At 37.6% G+C, this 19173-nt stretch overlaps 1 protein-coding gene across 4 annotated transcripts in view; it reads right to left on the reverse strand.

Annotated features, from left to right (window-relative positions):
- Positions 1–19173, reverse strand: part of ZNF236 (zinc finger protein 236) — a 46939-nt gene that overhangs the window by 17005 nt on the left and 10761 nt on the right. For all 4 annotated transcript variants that reach the window (XM_083624202.1, XM_083624199.1, XM_083624201.1 and 1 more), the window contains exons 7-19: positions 17843–17989; positions 15861–15932; positions 13269–13433; positions 12132–12345; positions 10391–10663; positions 9021–9224; positions 7702–7846; positions 6330–6590; positions 5366–5616; positions 4803–4904; positions 1214–1365; positions 698–798; positions 244–395 (exon numbers count right to left, since the gene is read on the reverse strand). In XM_083624202.1, the coding sequence (XP_083480328.1) occupies positions 244–395; positions 698–798; positions 1214–1365; positions 4803–4904; positions 5366–5616; positions 6330–6590; positions 7702–7846; positions 9021–9224; positions 10391–10663; positions 12132–12345; positions 13269–13433; positions 15861–15932; positions 17843–17989 (2239 nt within the window). The remainder of the gene's footprint in view (positions 1–243; positions 396–697; positions 799–1213; positions 1366–4802; positions 4905–5365; positions 5617–6329; positions 6591–7701; positions 7847–9020; positions 9225–10390; positions 10664–12131; positions 12346–13268; positions 13434–15860; positions 15933–17842; positions 17990–19173) is intronic.

Here is a 19173-nt window from a genome sequence, read left to right on the forward strand (position 1 = left end):
GTCAGATGAATGGGAACTCCATATCAGAGGCAGTATACTTTGAATTCTGGAGATGGCAATGACTTATATGCTTTGCTTTGGACTGCTCAGTAGCCACTGTTAAGAACAGAAAGCCAGACCACATGACCTTTGGTTTAATTCAGCAAGGAAATTCATACTGTCATGCCCTTCTTTTGGACACAGGAGAATTACAAGGCTTAAAATGACTTGCAAAACAACCAAATATTACTACTGCTTTATCACCTGTATGTGTCTTCTCGTGAGATTTAAGAACCCCAGAAGAAACAAATCCTCGTCCACACAACTGGCATTTATAAGGCTTTTCTCCAGTGTGAGAACGTACATGCTGCTTCAAGTGGCTGGATTTCTTGAAACCCTTGTTGCAATATTCACACCTACAAAAATGGAAGTTCAATTGGAATGAAATGAAAAGTCAACTTTGATGATGGCCTGTAAATAAATATGACATGCCAATGTGTCCTGGTTTACTGCTAGCAACAACTGATATTATTATACAGAATTGTAGTTCATGAATTTAGGACTTAAATGTTTCCCAGTGACATATATTCAGCCCATAAACCAATTTACATTGCAAATCTGTGTTTGCTCAGAAGTAAGTCCCACTGTGTTCAGTAAGAGAGTGGACTTTTCCTTTCAACAGCTACATAAGAATGGCCAATTGCAAAGTTCAAAAAACCTGTAAGAACGCTTGCTTTGATCTTCATTATCTTCCAGAAACTGAGAGCGTTGAGGATGCAGCTCAAGTTCTTGTGACTGATCTTGAATCAGGCGGGTGGTCTGGGAAGCAAATATTAATTTTTCAGTTGTCAATACAATACTAAAATCAACTCACCTAAACATGTAACAAGGATGGCTAAACTCTACATTTAACCCAGTAGAGTTGTGTGGCAATAAAATGGCCTACTCCTAAAGGAAGCTTGTCTTTAGCAAAGGTGACAGATTCTTTATTCGTCTTCTTTTTAACTCTATTTTACTGTTGCAGGTGGTGACTATAGAACAGCTGACGTCTCAAAGGTCCAATCACCATTTCCATTTCCCCCAAATGTCCTGGGCATTACAGGTCATTGTGGGGAGGCAAAATGTTCAGTTGGTGAAGAGGTACAGCTCTTCTCTCTGAAGTAGCAATATTTGACCTAAGAATGCAAGTTCCACAAAGCTAAAAAAACTACAAATCTTTCAAGTAAATACTTACTACATTAATAGCATCTGGTGCAGGAACCTGAAGTAGATTTGGTTGGTGGTAGCTTGTTGAAAGAGCTTGGGATTCAAGGGTGCTTGAATCTTGAAGCTGCTGTACTGCTGGAAATTGATTTTGCTGACTGTAGCCATCATTAACAGTAAAACCTACCAAAAGACAAATGAGAAAGCTTTATTAGGTGTGAAGTTATTGGATTGTTTTTGTTTTGTTATTGGATTGTTTTTATTATGTATTTTGTGTTTTTATATTGTGATTTTATCCTGTGAAGCACCCTGAGACCTGCAGGTATAGGGTGCTATACAAATTTAATAAAGAACAATTTATTAATTATTATTGTTGTTGTTGTTGTTATTATTATTATTATACAGTACATAACTCACACTCATCCATTACAATGCAAGCAACTCACTTTCTGCAAACTGTAACAGCTCAACAGTACAATTCACCTAGCAAGAAGGGATGTAAGGAAAACCTTGTACCAATTTTTAATCATAGATCCATAGATTTTTAAATCATAGATTGAACATGCCTTTGCAAATTAATAGATCCTAAAATCCCTGTCCTCCTTGCCATGGAAGGTCAGGGATTTGGAGTCATGATAGTGGCACCAAAATGATATGGAATTTGTAGAGCTTAATCCTAGGTGTTGCTGAGACATAAGCCAATAGGATCAAACCATAGCTAAGAAAGAACAAAACAATGGTAACTTATGGAAAGACAATAATAATTTCCTTTTCATCTACAAGAAAACAGCAAAAAAAGAAACTTTATTGGCATCCAATAAACAGGCACAGTAATAAGGATACTTACCCACAAGTTTGCCTTCTTTTCAACTATGTTCTCCACAGAACACAATTTGAAGTTTCCTTAAAAAGTTTCAATTAGCTCAGAGCCATTCAGATTCTGAATTTAATGTTATGTGTACATGTGTCTAACAGGTTGACCCAGCTTCCTTTAACTACATTGGTTTCACAAAAATGTAAGACTCAGTACAAACAATAACAGCATAAACATTATCCCAAACTAATTCCTATTCCACTATATTTGTGCCTCTTCAACATGAAGTTATTTGCTCCTCTCATAAAATTTATGTTATACCAGCACTTCACATTGAAAAAAAACAACAGGTTTAACTGAATCTACTGCTTCTCTTCTTTCATGGGAAGAAATGAGTTATAAAGACTCTTCTTAAAAACCAAAAAACTCCCTTAAAAGAATCAAGTCTTCAAAGAAGTCCCAACCCCTATGGTTGTAATTCATGGGCAATCATTTAATTTTATCCTGATTCTAATTTTTAAGCTGTATTTTAATCAATTGTTTGATAGTGTTTGAATGTATTTGATATTTGATGTTAGCCACCCTGAGCCCGGTCTTGGCCAGGGAGGGCGGGGTATAAATAAAAATTTACTTACTTACTTACTTTAAAAGAATCCTTCCAAAATAATTTAAAAATTATAATGTAGCACCTTAGAGATCAACTGAGTAGTTTTAGGTATAAGCTTTCGTGTGCATGCACACTTCTTCAGATACTCTGAAACAGAAGTCATCATACCCTTATATATGAGAGGGAGGGAATGGGTGATTGGCTAATGGGTATGGTAAGTCTGTTAGTGACCATTAGTGACAGTTAGTCCCACAAGAAAAAGAAAAACCAAGAGATTTTTTAAAGGGACAGTACGTAAAGGACCAGAGGGACGCCGGTGGTGCTGCGGGTAAAACCTCAGTGCCTAGGACTTGCCGATCGTATGGTCGGCGGTTCGAATCCCTGCGGCGGGGTGAGCTCCCGTCTTTCGGTCCCAGCTCCTGCCCACCTAGCAGTTCGAAAGCACCCCTAAGTGCAAGTAGATAAATAGGTACCGCTTTATAGCGGGAAGGTAAACGGCGTTTCCGTGTGCTGCGCTGGTGCCGGCTCGCCAGAGCAGCTTCGTCACGCTGGCCACGTGACCCAGAAGTGTCTTCGGACAGCGCTGGCTCCCGGCCTCTTAAGTGAGATGAGTCGGACACAACCTTAGAGTCGGACACGACTGGCCCGTACGGGCAGGGGTACCTTTACCTTTACCTTTACGTAAGGGACCAAGAATCGTTTTAGCCTGTGTAATGGGATAAGAATCCAATACTGCTGTTCAGACCAGGTCTCTCCATATTTTCAGTTTAGTGATAAGTTGTAATTCAGCAACTTCTCTTTCAAATCTATTCCTGAAATTCTTTTGTAATAAGACAGCCACTTTGAGATCTTGTACTGAATGTCCTGGGAGACTGAAGTCTCTGTCTCAAGCTCTGGGAGGACGACCTTTCATAGCCTACAGACAGCCACCCAATCTTAAATTCCTCCTCACCCACAATAATACAGCAACCAAACTTAACATGGAAACTGGTACCAGAGCCTGCAATAAACCCAGATGCCAACTTTGTTGCCACATACACCTGGGTAGTACCATTACCGGCCCCAACAACATCAAACATACCATCTCAGGCCTACTTAATGGTTCATCTTCTAATCTTCTAACATAGTGTACGCCATCAAATGCCAGCAGTGCTCTTCAGCTGTCTATATTGGACAAACAGGCTAAACCTTACGCCAAAGGATAAATGGACATAAATCTGGCATTCGTAATCACAAGACAGAGAAATCAGCAGGAGAACACTTTAAAATTTATTTTAAAGAACTACAGTACTTGATGTTGGTCTCAATGTTCTTAGCAAGGTGCTCCTCAAATTCTTTTTTAAGCATCCCTTACACTTGCACTTCTTGTGCCAAAGTTTATATTCCTTTTTGTTCTCTTCATTTAGACAAGACTTCCATTTTTTGAAAGAAGCCACCATGCATCACAACCACTGACTCCATTTCAGAACTATCTACCAGGCAATCTAGGGGATAGGTATATGTTCCTAATGATCAAATTGCCCACCGCCAGGATCCCTCCACCCCACCCCTAGAGAAATATCCTCAGCACGAGGATAGCTGCTCATCCCCCAAAGAATGAGTCCCTTTCTAAGGAGCTGTTTCCCTTTTTCTCAGAGTGATGTTCTCCTTCCCCAAGACCCTCCTTCTCCCTGACAGCAGGGGAACTATCATCATGGAATGACAATGCAACTATAATTTAAGACTTTCATTTTCCTATCTTACTAGTAAAAAAAACCAACTATGAACAATGAAGCACATATGTAGACAAAGAGAGAGGGTCCATCAAGTTAAACACATGTTTCTTTATATATGTGCTCCAGGAACATCAAATAACCTTCAAAGAATAGGAAATCTGTAGAGAGCATTCCAAGTAAAATAGAAATCTTCTACAATACAGATTTAAAACCATGCTTTGTCTAGCATTACTTAATACATTTCTATGAGATGAATAAAACAGAAAACTTTCCTAAAAGAAAATAATTAAACCTGTAGTTTGACAAATTAGATTGGCTCTGAAACTCCACTCAATCAGTTTCACAAGCACCAACCTTTTTCTGTAGATGTGGTGATGTTCTGGAACTGCAGTCACTGTGCAGCTGAATGCTGTTGAAGCTTTCAAACATTGCAAAAACATACTCATAGGTCACTTTGAAAAGTATTATTTAGACATTTACTAACCTTGTGATAATGCTTGCTGATCAAATGATTGCTGTGCTATAGTCTGCTGCTCAAACTGATTCATATTTTCTTGCAGTGCATGTTGGGATGTCACAAATCTATCTGGAAATGAAATGAAATGTGAAAAATGAACATAAGATTTTACTGCAGTCCATTAAATTTCAGCTTTGTATTCTTGCTATAAAAAAGCATGCCTAGGCACTCTGTTGTGGTACCCATAACCCAGGTTTAAGGTATCATTTAGCTTCTAGCTGTCACATCTGTTTCTAATACCGATCATGTTCAATGAACGAGCTGCAGCTTGGGTCTAATGTGACTTTCTTTCTGCAATGAAAGGAAGGTTCACAGAAAGCCTGAAACTTATACTGAGTTGAGATTTGTCCCCAATAAATGATGCATTAATAAGACCATTCATATCACCACTCAGCTACTGCTGCAGCTTTGCACAGTAGACTCGCAAAAAAAATCAGGTTCATTAAGCCTAATCACAACATTTAAGGACAGCTGCTAAACAAATTTCCCTTTAAACTGACTTATTTACCAATCTTTTCTACTACATTTACCTTCCTCTTGACCAAGTGGTTGATCAGTCAACTGTGGCCTCAGTTCAGTTTCCTCCGAGTCCACAACCTGCTGCTGGTCCAAATCTAAAATAGTTTCTTGATCTGTTGTGACAGCTTCAGTTTGCTGCAGCTCTTCACTTTCAATCTCAACTTGCATCTGAGTAGAAACATGAATGCTCTGTTGATCTACTGTTGTATCATCAATCGAAGCAGCTTGCTGGTGCTGTTGCAGCTGTTGTGCAAGCTCATACCTGAAAGAGGAAGACGACAGTTCTGTTGCACTAACAAAATATGAGGTTGACAGTAGGAGCGTCTTTTAACTGTGTGTATATCTAAAAAACCTCAGGATAACAAAATAACTTTGTATTTGACTACCTTCCTATCTTCCTTCAGTCATAGCAAATTTCTGTTCTGTTCACCTGCAACAAAATATTACTTACAAAATGGGCACCATGTTGCTGTCCAAACAGTGAGCTGCAAGGACAACTGGTGGCACTGACACTGTTAGCTGAACACTGAGATGGGTCCTACACTACGTGGAGAAGTCCCAGATCCAACATAGCTACATTTTCCTACTCCACTACCCCAAAAAACACATCTGTCAAGGGTCCTCTGTGCCCCAATATAAAATTGCAAAATAACACTAGACTGGAGACAGGGCCAAGCACTGGACAAAGGGAGATGCTACAGTTGTCCAGCCTAGTGCTTCCCTACCCAGTGATAGGCCTTGAACATGCTTTTTTAAAGTAGTACCAATGTATAACTGCTGGTCAACCTTTGCATGACCAAGCCAAATGCTGACACTATGCCAGCCCTAATCACTCATTCAGAAGTTGGTTAGGAATTCATTATTGGCACACTGAGAAGACCCCTTAAAATTCCCAAACTAAAAAGGTTGGCTGCTCAAGCAGACAGTAGCAATACAAGATCAAGTGCTCGCAGAAAGCAGTTAAAACGCACGTACCTGTGAGTTTTCATGTGTTTTTTGCAGTTTAATGAGGTTTTGAATGTTTTCTGACAATATGGGCACATATATGGTCGAAGGTCATTATGGATGCCCATATGCCTCCTTAGACTCCCGCCGGTTGTGAAAGCCCCGTTGCATATTAGACACTTGAAAGCTTTCAATCCTGTGTGTGTTCGGATATGTGCTTTCAATACTCCAGCAGACACAAAGCCTCTTCCACACTGAGAACATTTGAATGGTTTCTCACCAGTATGTGATCTTAAAAAATAAATAAATGCCAAAGTGTGACGGACGGAAGAGCAAATGTTCAAGTTCAAGATTATTAATGATCAGCTGGAAGAGGGGCGCTCATATAACTGTTCCCAAATCAGCAAAACTGATTTGTAAGTATTTTATTATACGTTCACAGTAGGACCTACAACAAAATGCTGCTGAATGAACTGCTGCTGTTCCAAGTTTCAAGCCATTCCAACCCGCCTCCTCCGCCTTCCCCCACAAAGCATCAGCCAGCGTTTTGTGCCCGCTGAACATGTTTGGTCCTCACTTAACTGTTTTGATGTCTCTTCTCTCCCTTACAGATTTTTTTCTGAAGGGTGTGTGCATGTGTACATGCTTCTGTAAAGCTCTGGGTTCCCCCAATCCTCCTAGTATGTTCCTACTATGCGTAGATGGTGCCAATATAGCCGCATACAAATAAGTACTTGGAGAATGAGTTTGTTATTAGTATATAGTCATACTAAATTACATTATAACTGGGTTTTTTAATATATAAACCTAAAAGTAATTATTTATTCTACAGCTATAATTATTTCCAGTTACAGGGTTGAACCCATAAATTTGTTACTACCTAGCCCAAGTTATAAACATGATGCTGTACTTTTATAAATTATTTTATCATTACTGCTGATTGTTAAGGAAGAATCAGTCGTTCAAAGGGAGTAGGGTGGAATAAGATAGGCATAATGCATCATGATTTGGGGGGATCTAAACTTAGGGGTGCTGAGCACCAGCGTACAATAAAATTATATGATGCAATAATTACATTATTATACCATCTATTTATTTTAATATATTTATCTAATTTGGGTATACAGGGCACCTCACTATTCGCAGGATGTCAGCACTATTTAGGGAAGTGAAGATTCCGTCTTAATCTCACAAAGAAAAAAAATTACACTCTCCCACAGCTCTGTATTTTGTGCTTTCTAAACCTTAATGTTCTATGCCTTTGGAACGAAGGTGAAACAGCAAGTATATTGGCAGTATAGCAGCACAGGACAGATGTGAGAATACAGAGAAAGAACTATTTCCTGTTCTTTAATTTTTAGAACATTCTCTCAGCCACCCACATCTTTGCTCTGGAATTTACCGTATATGCTGTTTAAGATGGCAAGACTTTTTATATGCTCTATGACAGTAATAACATTTATATGGCCTATCCGCTTCATTCACAAAATTATTATTGAAGTAATTTTGGAAGAACTGGCTATTTCTTGGGATTGGCTGGATAAGACCTGTATAGAGAAGGAAAGAAAAAGACGGATCAAACTGAGACAGTTTCAAATACTAAAACAATTGTAACACCTAACAGCAGCTGTTTTCAAATTGTCATGCTCTTAGCTTAATAAACTGAGATATGGACAAACTTCAGCCGCCCACAACTGCTTTGCTCTTCACATGAATGGTGAAGCATGTCAGGAACCACACTTCCTATGGTTAAGGGCTTCCAAAACAGCCAGAATACTGAAGCCATCTTTAAATCATGGCTTCGTGTTCTGGCTTCCTTAGAAGTAATTAACCATAATTCCCAGTCTGAATGCAATGAGAAGCTCTGGTTAACTGAGGCTTCCTGGCTTGATTATGTGTTTATAAGAAGGGAGGAGTAACATAGTTGTATGCAGATGCCTGACCTTTGTACCTATCTCAGCATATTAAGCCAAGATCCTTATTGTCTAAATACAGCCATATTCTTTCTCCTAAATGAAATGCAATTATAAATAAAATGTAATTATTGCAATTATACCCTTCCTTCCACTTCATATGGAGAAAAGAAGAAACTATTGTAACTTTAGCTTATGTGAAGGTTAAAACTTAAAACTCTCTTTAAAGCCTTAAATTTATTCCTGTGTGTCTAAGGAAATGTTTTCCTTTTTTTAATGAACAAACTAGCTATCAGAAGGTATCAGCTTAATTTTGCAAAGACCTGGTAGTTATTTACACTATGCTATTTAAAATCTCAGGTGACCAACAGGCTGAGAACAATTATGCTGAAAATGTAGAATATTTCTTTGCTTGTATATCTTCCCTGCATGAAATTTTTAAAACTACTACGTATCATCTTCCAGCTTTTCACACAATTATAGGCATACGAATCTGATTTGTTCTGTGAACCACATACTGAGCTTGAGTTATAAGTGTAATGCTGCAAGTCATGATAACTGCATTACTGCAGCAGACACTTTGCTCTATCCAAAATGTCTCTTTAACCAAATCAATGGCTCAGAGGACTACAAAGTAAGCTACATGCCTAATTACATAACAGCTTTTACAGTAATGACCATCAAAACCCAATCAACAAGCATTTTCCTCAGGCATCTCTTTGGTCAACTGGGAATCCTGGTTTTTAGTTTTATTCTAAAACTAAATAGTAAGACTTTATGCAAGCAAATCATACTGTGCACACTTTACCTAAATCTGTGATGAGTATAGGTTCTTGCAAAGGGATATCAGGTACTGGAACACTTGTCTTTCCTGTACGAAACTTTGCAGGTTTACGCTGATGCCGCATCTTTCTTAGTTCCGTGTGTTTAAAATGAGAGGCAATGTGTGTCTTTCTGTGACCAGAAGTTCGGAACTTTTTATCACAGTGTGGGCAAGCAAAAGGTCTAATACCTAAAAAAAGAATAGCGTATTATGTGTTTAATATTCTACACCTCCGAAAGCAAGACAAAAGGGTAAATGTATTTCTTGACCTCATCTAGAAACTTTCCACCTTTACAGCCTCTATACATAATTCAGCATGTGAAATATGTCTGTGAGATAAAGTCTGTGCGAAATAAAGTCTGTGAGATACTGATGTCCTACCAGTGTAGGACACTGAGTTCATATGCAATATTTGGACTTGCACACTTCTTCCTGCTCCTCTTCCATGCTCCAAAACATTTACTACCCAATCCAGCTCTACCTAAACATAGCTAAATGAGACGAGTTACACCTGACCGTGGGTGGCAATACACATCCAAAAGCAACATAGTACAGCACTGGCAATATCCACATTTAAATAATATTGCACGTGTTACAGGATGCTTATTCAAATCACATCTTAAAGTCAACTACTGTCCCAATCAAACACTGACAAAAGTAAGTATAACCAATCTGTGGTGGAACACCAAAATTTCATCCATCCATCTGTCTTTCTACCACATGTTATCCATAAATAACATGCAATATAAAGTCAATCTATAGTCCCAATTTTGTCATTTAAGGATCATGCATTATTGGGCTAATACATGTGAAACTTAAGGTGAAAATCACTTGAGCATCAGTTATATATTACAGCCACAACCAATGAAGAGTTTTACTTTTATGGCATCTTAAGGACTAGTAAATTAGAGGATAAGCAAAAACAAAATTCTGTTGTATTTTCTGCAAAAGAATAACATGGTAACTCTTCTGTAAAATATTATGAATAGTGCATGAAGGCAATGTGGGTTGAGTCAATACAATTTCACTGCCTTGCCCTGCTTTGGTTAAAATAGACATGCAGATGAAGCTCCTGAAATTTAAAAAAAAAAAAATTAACATCCCTTGCTAAAGTGAGAACTTGGCAAGATTTCAAAACTGGAAGTCGAAAATATTTGAAGTTTTTCATATTACTGATTAAAACTGTAAAAAACAAAACAAAACAAAACCTGGGGGAAAAATATTTTCAGATTTCTTGCTAATTAATCAGATAAAATGTCCTGCATGTAAAAGGCACATAAGCAACTTTCAGTAAGACTTTCCTATTCCTAAGGAAGTTCTCCCAATACTAGGAAAAGATAAATGTGAGAGCTTACCTGTATGTAAGCGAATATGCACTTTTAAACTTCCTGAGGTAGAAAAGCTCTTCATACAGTACTGGCACTTAAAAGCCTTAATGCCGGTATGTGTTTTAATGTGTGCTGTGAGGGTGCTCTTCACAGCAAAGGCCCGGAAACACTGCGGACATTTGAATGGCTTTTCATGAGTGTGAATGCGGATGTGTCTCACTAGATCACTGGGCTTTTTAAATTCTTTAGAACAATACGGACAAATATGCCATCGTATTCCATTTTCCTCACGTATGGTACCTGAAATATAATTTTAGAGATCAAAGAAGTACATACTTTACTACTTAAAATACTATTAATACAACAGTCTCAGAAAGAGAAGTCAGAATTTGAAAAGGAGGCTCAATATTAAATTATGTTAACAAAGTGAATACATCTTCCATTTCCCTTTAGTCACGGCTCTTCTCAGATTTAAACAAAATTGTAAGTACAAGAAACTAGCTTTAATCATAATATTAGATTAAAATGAAACAAGCAAGGGGAAATAAATGGAACTAGATTATGCAGTGAGGTTTTATTTAAACTGATAAACTGCCCTAAATAAATTCTATTGGAAAAATGTATTAATTAAGAGAAAATGTTTATTATATTTGGAAAGAGTAGAATATTCAGGTAGCACTGTTTTTTCATGGGTAAGGTAGTTTGTTTAAGGTGTCATAACTCTCCTCAAAAGTGGCAAACGGAGGGGAATTGACTGAAGGGCATGTGTCCTGCACAGGTAAGATTTTAATGGTTCCATTAATATGCTTAGTTTTAGAGTGTAAGATGGAAATAGGAATTGATTTTAGAAACTAAGGAAAGGTCTGGCCAGAGGACTAGCCTGTGAGTTAATAACTACAAGGAATACAGTCTTGACTAAGAGTTAAAAAGTAAACACCTATAAGAGATTTTTGGTGGAGTATTATATTTAGTTTACAATGGGGAGAAGTGTGGCAGCCCTAAGTAGGACATGAGGAGACCTACTGGACCTCACCAGCTACAAACAGTCTGTCAGTTGTCACTGAGAATGTCAAGCTTAAGGCCTCGCTTGAGCCCATCTTCAAGAAAATCTAGAACATGGGAACTGAGGTTACAACGGGTCTGAATCCTTTGCTACAGCACCACAAGGAAAAGGATTGTGATAAATGTGATTGTAGACTCTCTCGTTGCTAAAACTGGGGCATTATGCACTCCAGGTATCTTAAATATCCTGTCTGCTTAACCTATCTGCCTGCATATCATACTTTCCCTTCGATGTGAAGAGCACATTAAGAGTTATTTGTTCTGCACAGTGCAAGAATTAGCTAACCTTCTCATGAGAAGAGGGAGATTGGAATTTTTCTAGCCAGAAAGTTAGGGTGCTCAAGTCTTGGGAATACTGGGATTGGAGTCGTGTCTGGTTATGAGGAATTAGTCCCTGGTACAGATTGGCAAGATCAAGAACCCAGAAAGTGATCAACTCACCCCTCCTGGACTTCTAGGAGAAGGGGACTAAGTTTACAAGACTGGTAAACTACACCCAACCTCATATTTTCACCCATATTTCACCCATCTAATTCTCCAAGAGAAATTGCATACTAGTCCAATCCCCAGCCAAGCCGTCTTCAAAGAACCTGACTCCTAGTGAATTGAAAGGACCCACTATCTGTTCTACTGGATGGTGACAAGGAGAAATGGATGTGATAAACAATAATAAATGGTATTGTACAGGGAACCATTTCATTATTACCAGGTAAAAACTGGGATTTTTTCTTCAGAACTCTTTTTTCCTTTTTCTCTACTTTTTCTGGATTTTCTTGCTCTTTAATTGGTTCTGGATTGCTAGTGTTGACTTGATTCTGAACTTCTGCATTTTCATCCTGACTTGAAGGAGTCTTGTTTTCACTGCAGTCTGCATTTGTTGAGACTGGGATTGAAGACAGCCCACTGTTTTCCAAGGCTTGCTAAGACAAGCATAATGAATTAAACTGAGCGCATGATTCATAAATATGTGACCAAAGGTTTTGGCAAGAATGCAATAAGTCAACTATACAAAGAATTATATTTTGACTATTTTGAAGTCTTCAGATAACTTTTTTTTTTTTTACTTGTGGGGAAAAAATCTGACAGTCACGTGTTATGTTAAGAAGCAATATTTAGAATCTAACACATGCAGCACCCTCTCTTTCAGAAAATCAGAGCAGAACTCCTAACAATTTCAATCCATTACCCAATGGAATTTTCTCAAACTAGAGGAACATTCTCTGTTTACAAAAAGCCACAGCTTTACCAGGTTTAATTAGCACTGCTTTTTTAAAAGAAAAATTGTCATAGAATGCCACTATTTTAAAAAACAAAATTCCTACATTTGCCTCTTTTTTTATTAAAGCTGACAGCTCTGGACACCGAAGAATGGAGAATGAAGCTCACTGGAAGAAGTACTTAGCAGTTGCTATTGCCATTGCCTCAAGAATGCTCAACACTAGGGACAGAGGAGTCTTGCAGCAAGCAGTAATTTTCTATGTTTACCTCAGCTACTGGGAATCAAACACAGCAAACACTAGGCCTATGTTTATGATTCCCATTACCAGGTCATTGACCATGCTGGCTGGAACTGATGGGAGCTGAAGTCTAACAACTGGAGGACCATCCACTCCTTTATTGCTGTGTTAGGATGAAAGCAGTCATGGACCAATCACCATAGCCTAATTTATCTAGTACTCTTTTCTCCACATGTGACTCTTCTCAGCTCCCAGCACAATCTAGCAGGGTGAAGTTAGAGGTGATCTGACGCCGTATAGGGAAGACAGTTGTTTCCTCCAGCCCACCCAGCCCACTAAATTTTAAGAAAGAGTAGGTAAGGTTCCAAAATAGTTTTTTACCCTACCTGCAAAATGTCTCTGTTTATTCCCACAGCCATACTGAGTTGCTGACCAGGTTGCTGAGACTGATTATTTTCCACTGGCTCTGACAACTCAAGCAGTTGCTGAATGACGTCAGTTACAGACTGCTGACCTTGATGTCCTGCCACTGAAGTTACTGGATTTTCTGTCTGTTGACAAAAGAGATGTCATCTTAAATATACAAATGTCATTTGTAAAGGAATTAAACAATACAAAACATTTGGAATGTAACTGTTTATTGTTGTTTTTTACAGGACTGGGTACTTATGTACTGTACAGTAATCCCTATATTAAGAGCAAGTATTTCAAAAGTGTCATTCATGAATAGCATTCAGAAACAAATGAAAAACCAGTGTGGATCATATAACAACCGAGCAAAATACTCCAACAAACTGTTACCGGTCAGAAAAGGTTTAGTTATAAATGAATAAATGCAAGTTTGTAGAATGCCCATAAGAGGATTGAAGCTTTGCACGATACTGATCTGGCTGTAACTTGTGTTAATGAAAGACGTGAAATTAAGACTATACAGATAACCTTGTTGTCTTAAAATCAAGCTATGGAGGCTCAACCATTTACTTTCTGGACATAAGCTGGGTCAATACAAAAAAGGTTTCAAAAGTTCTAGTTCAACTACCACTATGAATGTACTGATCAACTTCAAGCAACTTGGGCTATCTAGAAAAATGCACATATGGCCCCCCCCAAAGGATGTACATTAATGAATAATGAGCCTTAATTTATTACCCTATGTAAACGTCAATTCTGAAAGACCAGTTCATTTCTAACTACACAATATCTGGAATAATGAGAAAGTATGAAACTGAACTTGCAAGCCAAGAATTTCCAAGGTACTGCAACAATAACATCCAGCATTCATTTCTGTTGTGCATTCATATTAGCATGCTCTTCCCCTTTGGGAACCAATTTATCCACCAACTGGTTAAATATTTGCAGAAAAAGTGCAAAATATAGAAATATATAAAAATAAAATAATTACGAAAGAGGCAATAAGATATCAATTTACAGGTCTAATTTAAATTATAAAATTATCCTTCTGTAAGGGTGGATACACAAACAAAAGTTCAAGACGTTCAAAGAGGACAGATGCATCTATTTTGAACATCTATTTATTAAATTTTTATCAATAAGCAGAGTGGATAAAAATCAATATTAAAATAAAATGTGTTGGGAGGAAAAATCTTTCTAAAGATAGTTTTCTATTTAAGTTACATTATAGTCCAAAGGCTATTCATCTGGAAATAATGGTTTTGTTTTAAGTTTTTCATGTGTACTAAAACTCAGTCTGTTTTTTAAAAAACAACAACAAAAAACGTTTAACCACATACATGGATATATATGCTATAATGTTATTGCTTTAGTTAAATAAATTGTTTAAATTGTAATTAAGGAAATGATTATTTTTCTCCTTCCAATAAAGTACAGCAGAAAAGTTGTCCAAATATAAAGTTAACTTATTAAACCTCAAAATAATTTCATAATTATCTATGTATTTCTAACAGTATAACCAAATCAGTAATTTTTGATATAAATGTAAAAACTACTCTGAAAATTTATTATTACAAAAATGAAACCTTCCTCTGGTTGTAAATATTAAGATTATATCAGCAAGAATGAGTCTTTCTGTAAAAAAAAGAAAGATTTAAATCAAGTCTTACTAACTAGTGATTTAAACCGTGATTTAAATCAATCTGATTTAAATCAAATCCACCCTGTCAATAAGTATTAAAAAGCTAGCAATAGCAATGCTTTTCTACTTTCACACCAAGCACACTGGCCCCATTCCAGAAATGCTCTTATACAATCTTAGCTACTTTACATGAGCATCAACCTCTTATTCCACCACAATGCACACACCCAACATTCCTGAGGTTCCTGAGGTTCTTTTCCAGGATCTGAGCCTTTGGTGGCAGGCCCTGTTCTGTGAAGCTCCTTGCCAGTAGAGGTTCAGCAGAAGTTATGTCTTCATTTAGATATCTTTCAAAAGCTATATTGTTTAGACAGAACTTTGCAACATTTCTTTCTTTCTTTCTTTCTTTACCGACAAGTATTTACTGATGTTATTATAGCCTTGTTTATATGTTGTATGCCACCTTGCTATATTTTTATGGAAGTGTGGTATAGATATTTGAAAGTAAATAAATAAAAAACGGCATACAATACTGACTCTGACAGCATTAGCCACCTATTTAGGTTTGGCTTCAGCCCCATTCCATGAGAGAATCACCCTTATTGTGTGACTACATGCACCATGCAAGTGCACACTCTGCGAACCCTGGCAACAGGATCATGACATTCTTTTCCCACTGAATTATCATCCCCTATTCTTGCAAGCTGCACAAAAATTACCCTTACAAATGATTAAAATAGGGTCCTAAGGTGGAAACGCACAGCATAAAGTTCTTTGAAGTCTCTAAAGTAGCTTGCAACATCTTTGAACTGTTTTACGGAGATGTAATAAACTTTGTAGCACAATCCAAAGATGTGGAAAATTTTGCAAGATATGTTTTACCATAACAATGCAACACAATTAAGCTAAGAATTAGAATACTCACATTCTTCCATTTATTATCAACAGGCTGTAGCAAATTAACTGTTGCTAAAGTCAGAGGCTGAGCCACAGAATCCTATGAAAAAAGAATAGAAGCATTAACTGTACAAAAATAAAATATGCAAATCTAAAAGGTTATACTGCCACTGCCAATTAAGATCAAGCAAAACAGTATAATGCTTTTTTAAAAAAAGTATTCAATTATACAGAAAAACATATTCTTAGATCACATTTTTTAATTTCCACAGCTACTTCAGCTGTATTATTTTTCTAGCAATTAAGATACAAAACCCTGATTTTCCTCTTTAGCGTATACCTGATTACTGGATATAAGTGGCACTTAAATGAATAAGGGCAACTGCTGGTAACTAATCTATTAAAACTCAAGCTAGATAATGGCTAATCAAATTAAAGTATACACTTAGCTGTCTCCTTTTATTTTAGCCACAAGGACATTACTGCATAAAATTGGTTTTGTTAAATTTTTGAATTCACAATGTTTTTTTCTTTAAATTTGTTTCCTTAAGGGGACAGTTTATGGCAATATCCACTACAACGACCAGCTTAAGATACAACAGATCTCAGACTCAACCAGGCCCTAAAAGGGGCGTAGCAGGGGCAGGACCAGAGAGAAGGGTTAGGCTGCATCCTAAGCCCATTCAGCTCAGTCACATGACCTGGCAAACCAGCATGGAACACTAGTTTGAAGGACTGATTTCCCTCTGCCAGGCTTCAGTACAGCCAAAGCAGTAGCCCTGCTGCTGAACGGGATTTGGATCTGATGTAACTTGGTTTTGGGCCAGCTTTTAGTGCACAGAATTTCTCCCTAAGTGCATTTTAGCTAGAAAGGAAGAAATATTCTGCATCTGACATGAATATTAAAGAGAAAGGCAATGTGTGACTTTAACACAATAGTCTGAGCACTGTACTGAATCACAGCTATGATTTAACATGAACAAGCAGCATGATAATGCATGGTACTCAAAAGCCCCCACTGTATTCCTCCACTGTTCCTTGCTTTAGCACACCGGAAGGTAAGGGAAACAAACCACTGTCTGCCTTTGTGTTATATGAGAAACAATGCTCATGATTTGCTTCTCACCAAACCAAACCACAAGCAGAAACCAGTTTGTTTGGGGCTTACCACTTAGTTTGTTTGCAAGAAACAAGCCACAAGTGGTATGTCTGTACATCATGAAGCCAACCTCCAGTCTGTTCTTTCCTTGGCACACAAAAGGAGTAGCAGAGGAACACAGAAGTGACAACTGAGCAGCATGCTCCAGTATGCTACTTGTTCATGTTTAAACCATAGTTTAATTTTAAATATGGTTTAGGGTGAGGTCCAAACAAAACCAACATTTCTCCAATAATGAAAAACAGCAATACCTGAAAGTCAAAACAGTCCTTTTAAAAAAAATAATATTGAAGTTGTTTTAAAAAAGTAACTGTGTTAAATATGTTGTATCAAAATGACAACGACTCCTGCAGCTCCCTAAAGGCTAACACTGTGAGCTTTCACAGTCAAGAGCCTACTTCATCAGATGCACAAAGCTTAAGGTACTGGATCTTCTATACACAGATGAATCTAGAGGAAGGGGAAGCAAGCTTTACAAGGCAAGATTAAATGATCAAAAGTGCACATCCCCAATACATGGACACCAGGCAATGAATTAATGAATTACTTGTCAAGAATCTATCACTCGCCTGTTTAAAAAAAGAAAAATTAAGGCAATGGCACGGTTCACTTGGCAATTCTTAGGCACGCCTCATTGAAATGAATAGGCATTGCCCAAGAGGACTGTGGAGTTGCGAAACCATTAATTTCAGAGGGACCTAAAGGAAATAATTCTTGCTGGATTTTGTCTCACCTAGAAGGAAGTGTGATGACATATCTCACACATACACAAACAGAATATTTATCTCAAAGAGAAAAGACATTGGGAGCCTGCTTCCCTTTACCAAAAGAGATGGGAATGTAAAGGTTACCGTTGTCAAGGGAGATGTTTCTGTAGTAGAACTTGTTGTATTCTGTGTGCTACTCATATGCATCTTGCTGATATGAGTATTTAAGCTGCCTAAACTTTTGAAGATACAACTACATTCTGTACAGTTATATGTAGGGCCATTCTTCACCTTTAGGAACAAAAGAGAAGAGGAATGCTTAGTATTAAAACTTTGCAATTACAACTACAACAAACTATAGCCAGTATCTCCTTAGCCCTGTTTTATTCCCCAGCTGACAGAGCAGTAAAATTTGCATTACAGATGAACTCAAGGCATTAAAGATCTGAAAAAGCCCAGCCATATTATTAAGCATTGTGCATGTCATAATTATCTCCACTCACCAAATGAACACTATCTTCCACCCTAAAAATGGAAAACGCATTGAACCACGAATAACAATGTCAATGGGCTTGCTTGTTTGGTAGCTGAAACTAAGTAAATTAATTTGTACCTCATATAAATGCTGTGATTAAAATGGGAGGGGGGTCATAAAATACAAGCAGGAAAGTGTCAGATTGGAGATGGAGCCACCTGGGAGGTAGGAGCAGGGAAGTGTAGCACAAAGAGAATGGCAGCTCAAATCAAAATAGGACAAAAAAGATGATTCAACATTCTATAAAACCTATTAAGTTTGAATAGTGATGAGACTTCCATCCAGCTTGTGTCAGAGTGGCTCAGAAAGTAAGCTCAATTACTTAACTCCCACAACTGGAAATAGCTCAGCTTCTTTTCAAAGCCAATACAACTTTTGAAGTCAGAATCACATTTTGAAGGACCACAGGAAACCTACTTCATGGGAGAGGGAAAAGATCAGAACTTCCACTTTCTCACTCGTGCTCTAGAGTGCTCCAACCCTGCTACCCTGGACAGTCAAGTATTGTTTAAATTTCAAAGTGGAGAAGGGTTCAGGTGTGACTATGTAAGTAAGGAATTCTTTCTAACTTGGCCTTTAGTCTAAGGAGAATGATTTGGGAACCTTGCAATGCTCAGCTCTTCTTTGAGATAAAAACTTCAAACTTCTCAAGCTTATATTCAGGCCACGAATGAAAAACATTGCTAGCATCTCTACTTTTGCCCTAAAATAGCTCTTTACCAGGGGAGTATTAGTTTAGTGAACAACTGTTTTTGTGTGCTCCAGAAGGAGCTATATAATTTTTTCTGCCACAGCTGATATCAAGCACTATTACCAGTGACATTTAACAGATGGTTTTTTTGGAACTCATACTGCCTCTGCCCTTTGTACACCTTTCACGCTTAAATCTCCATCCCCTTTCAATGGAACACCTCCTCATCTTATCCTTTCTGAACTCTGC

The sequence above is a fragment of the Podarcis filfolensis genome (genome assembly GCF_964270895.1).
Source record: "Podarcis filfolensis genome assembly, chromosome: 7".
Classification (NCBI taxonomy): Eukaryota; Metazoa; Chordata; class Lepidosauria; order Squamata; family Lacertidae; genus Podarcis; species Podarcis filfolensis.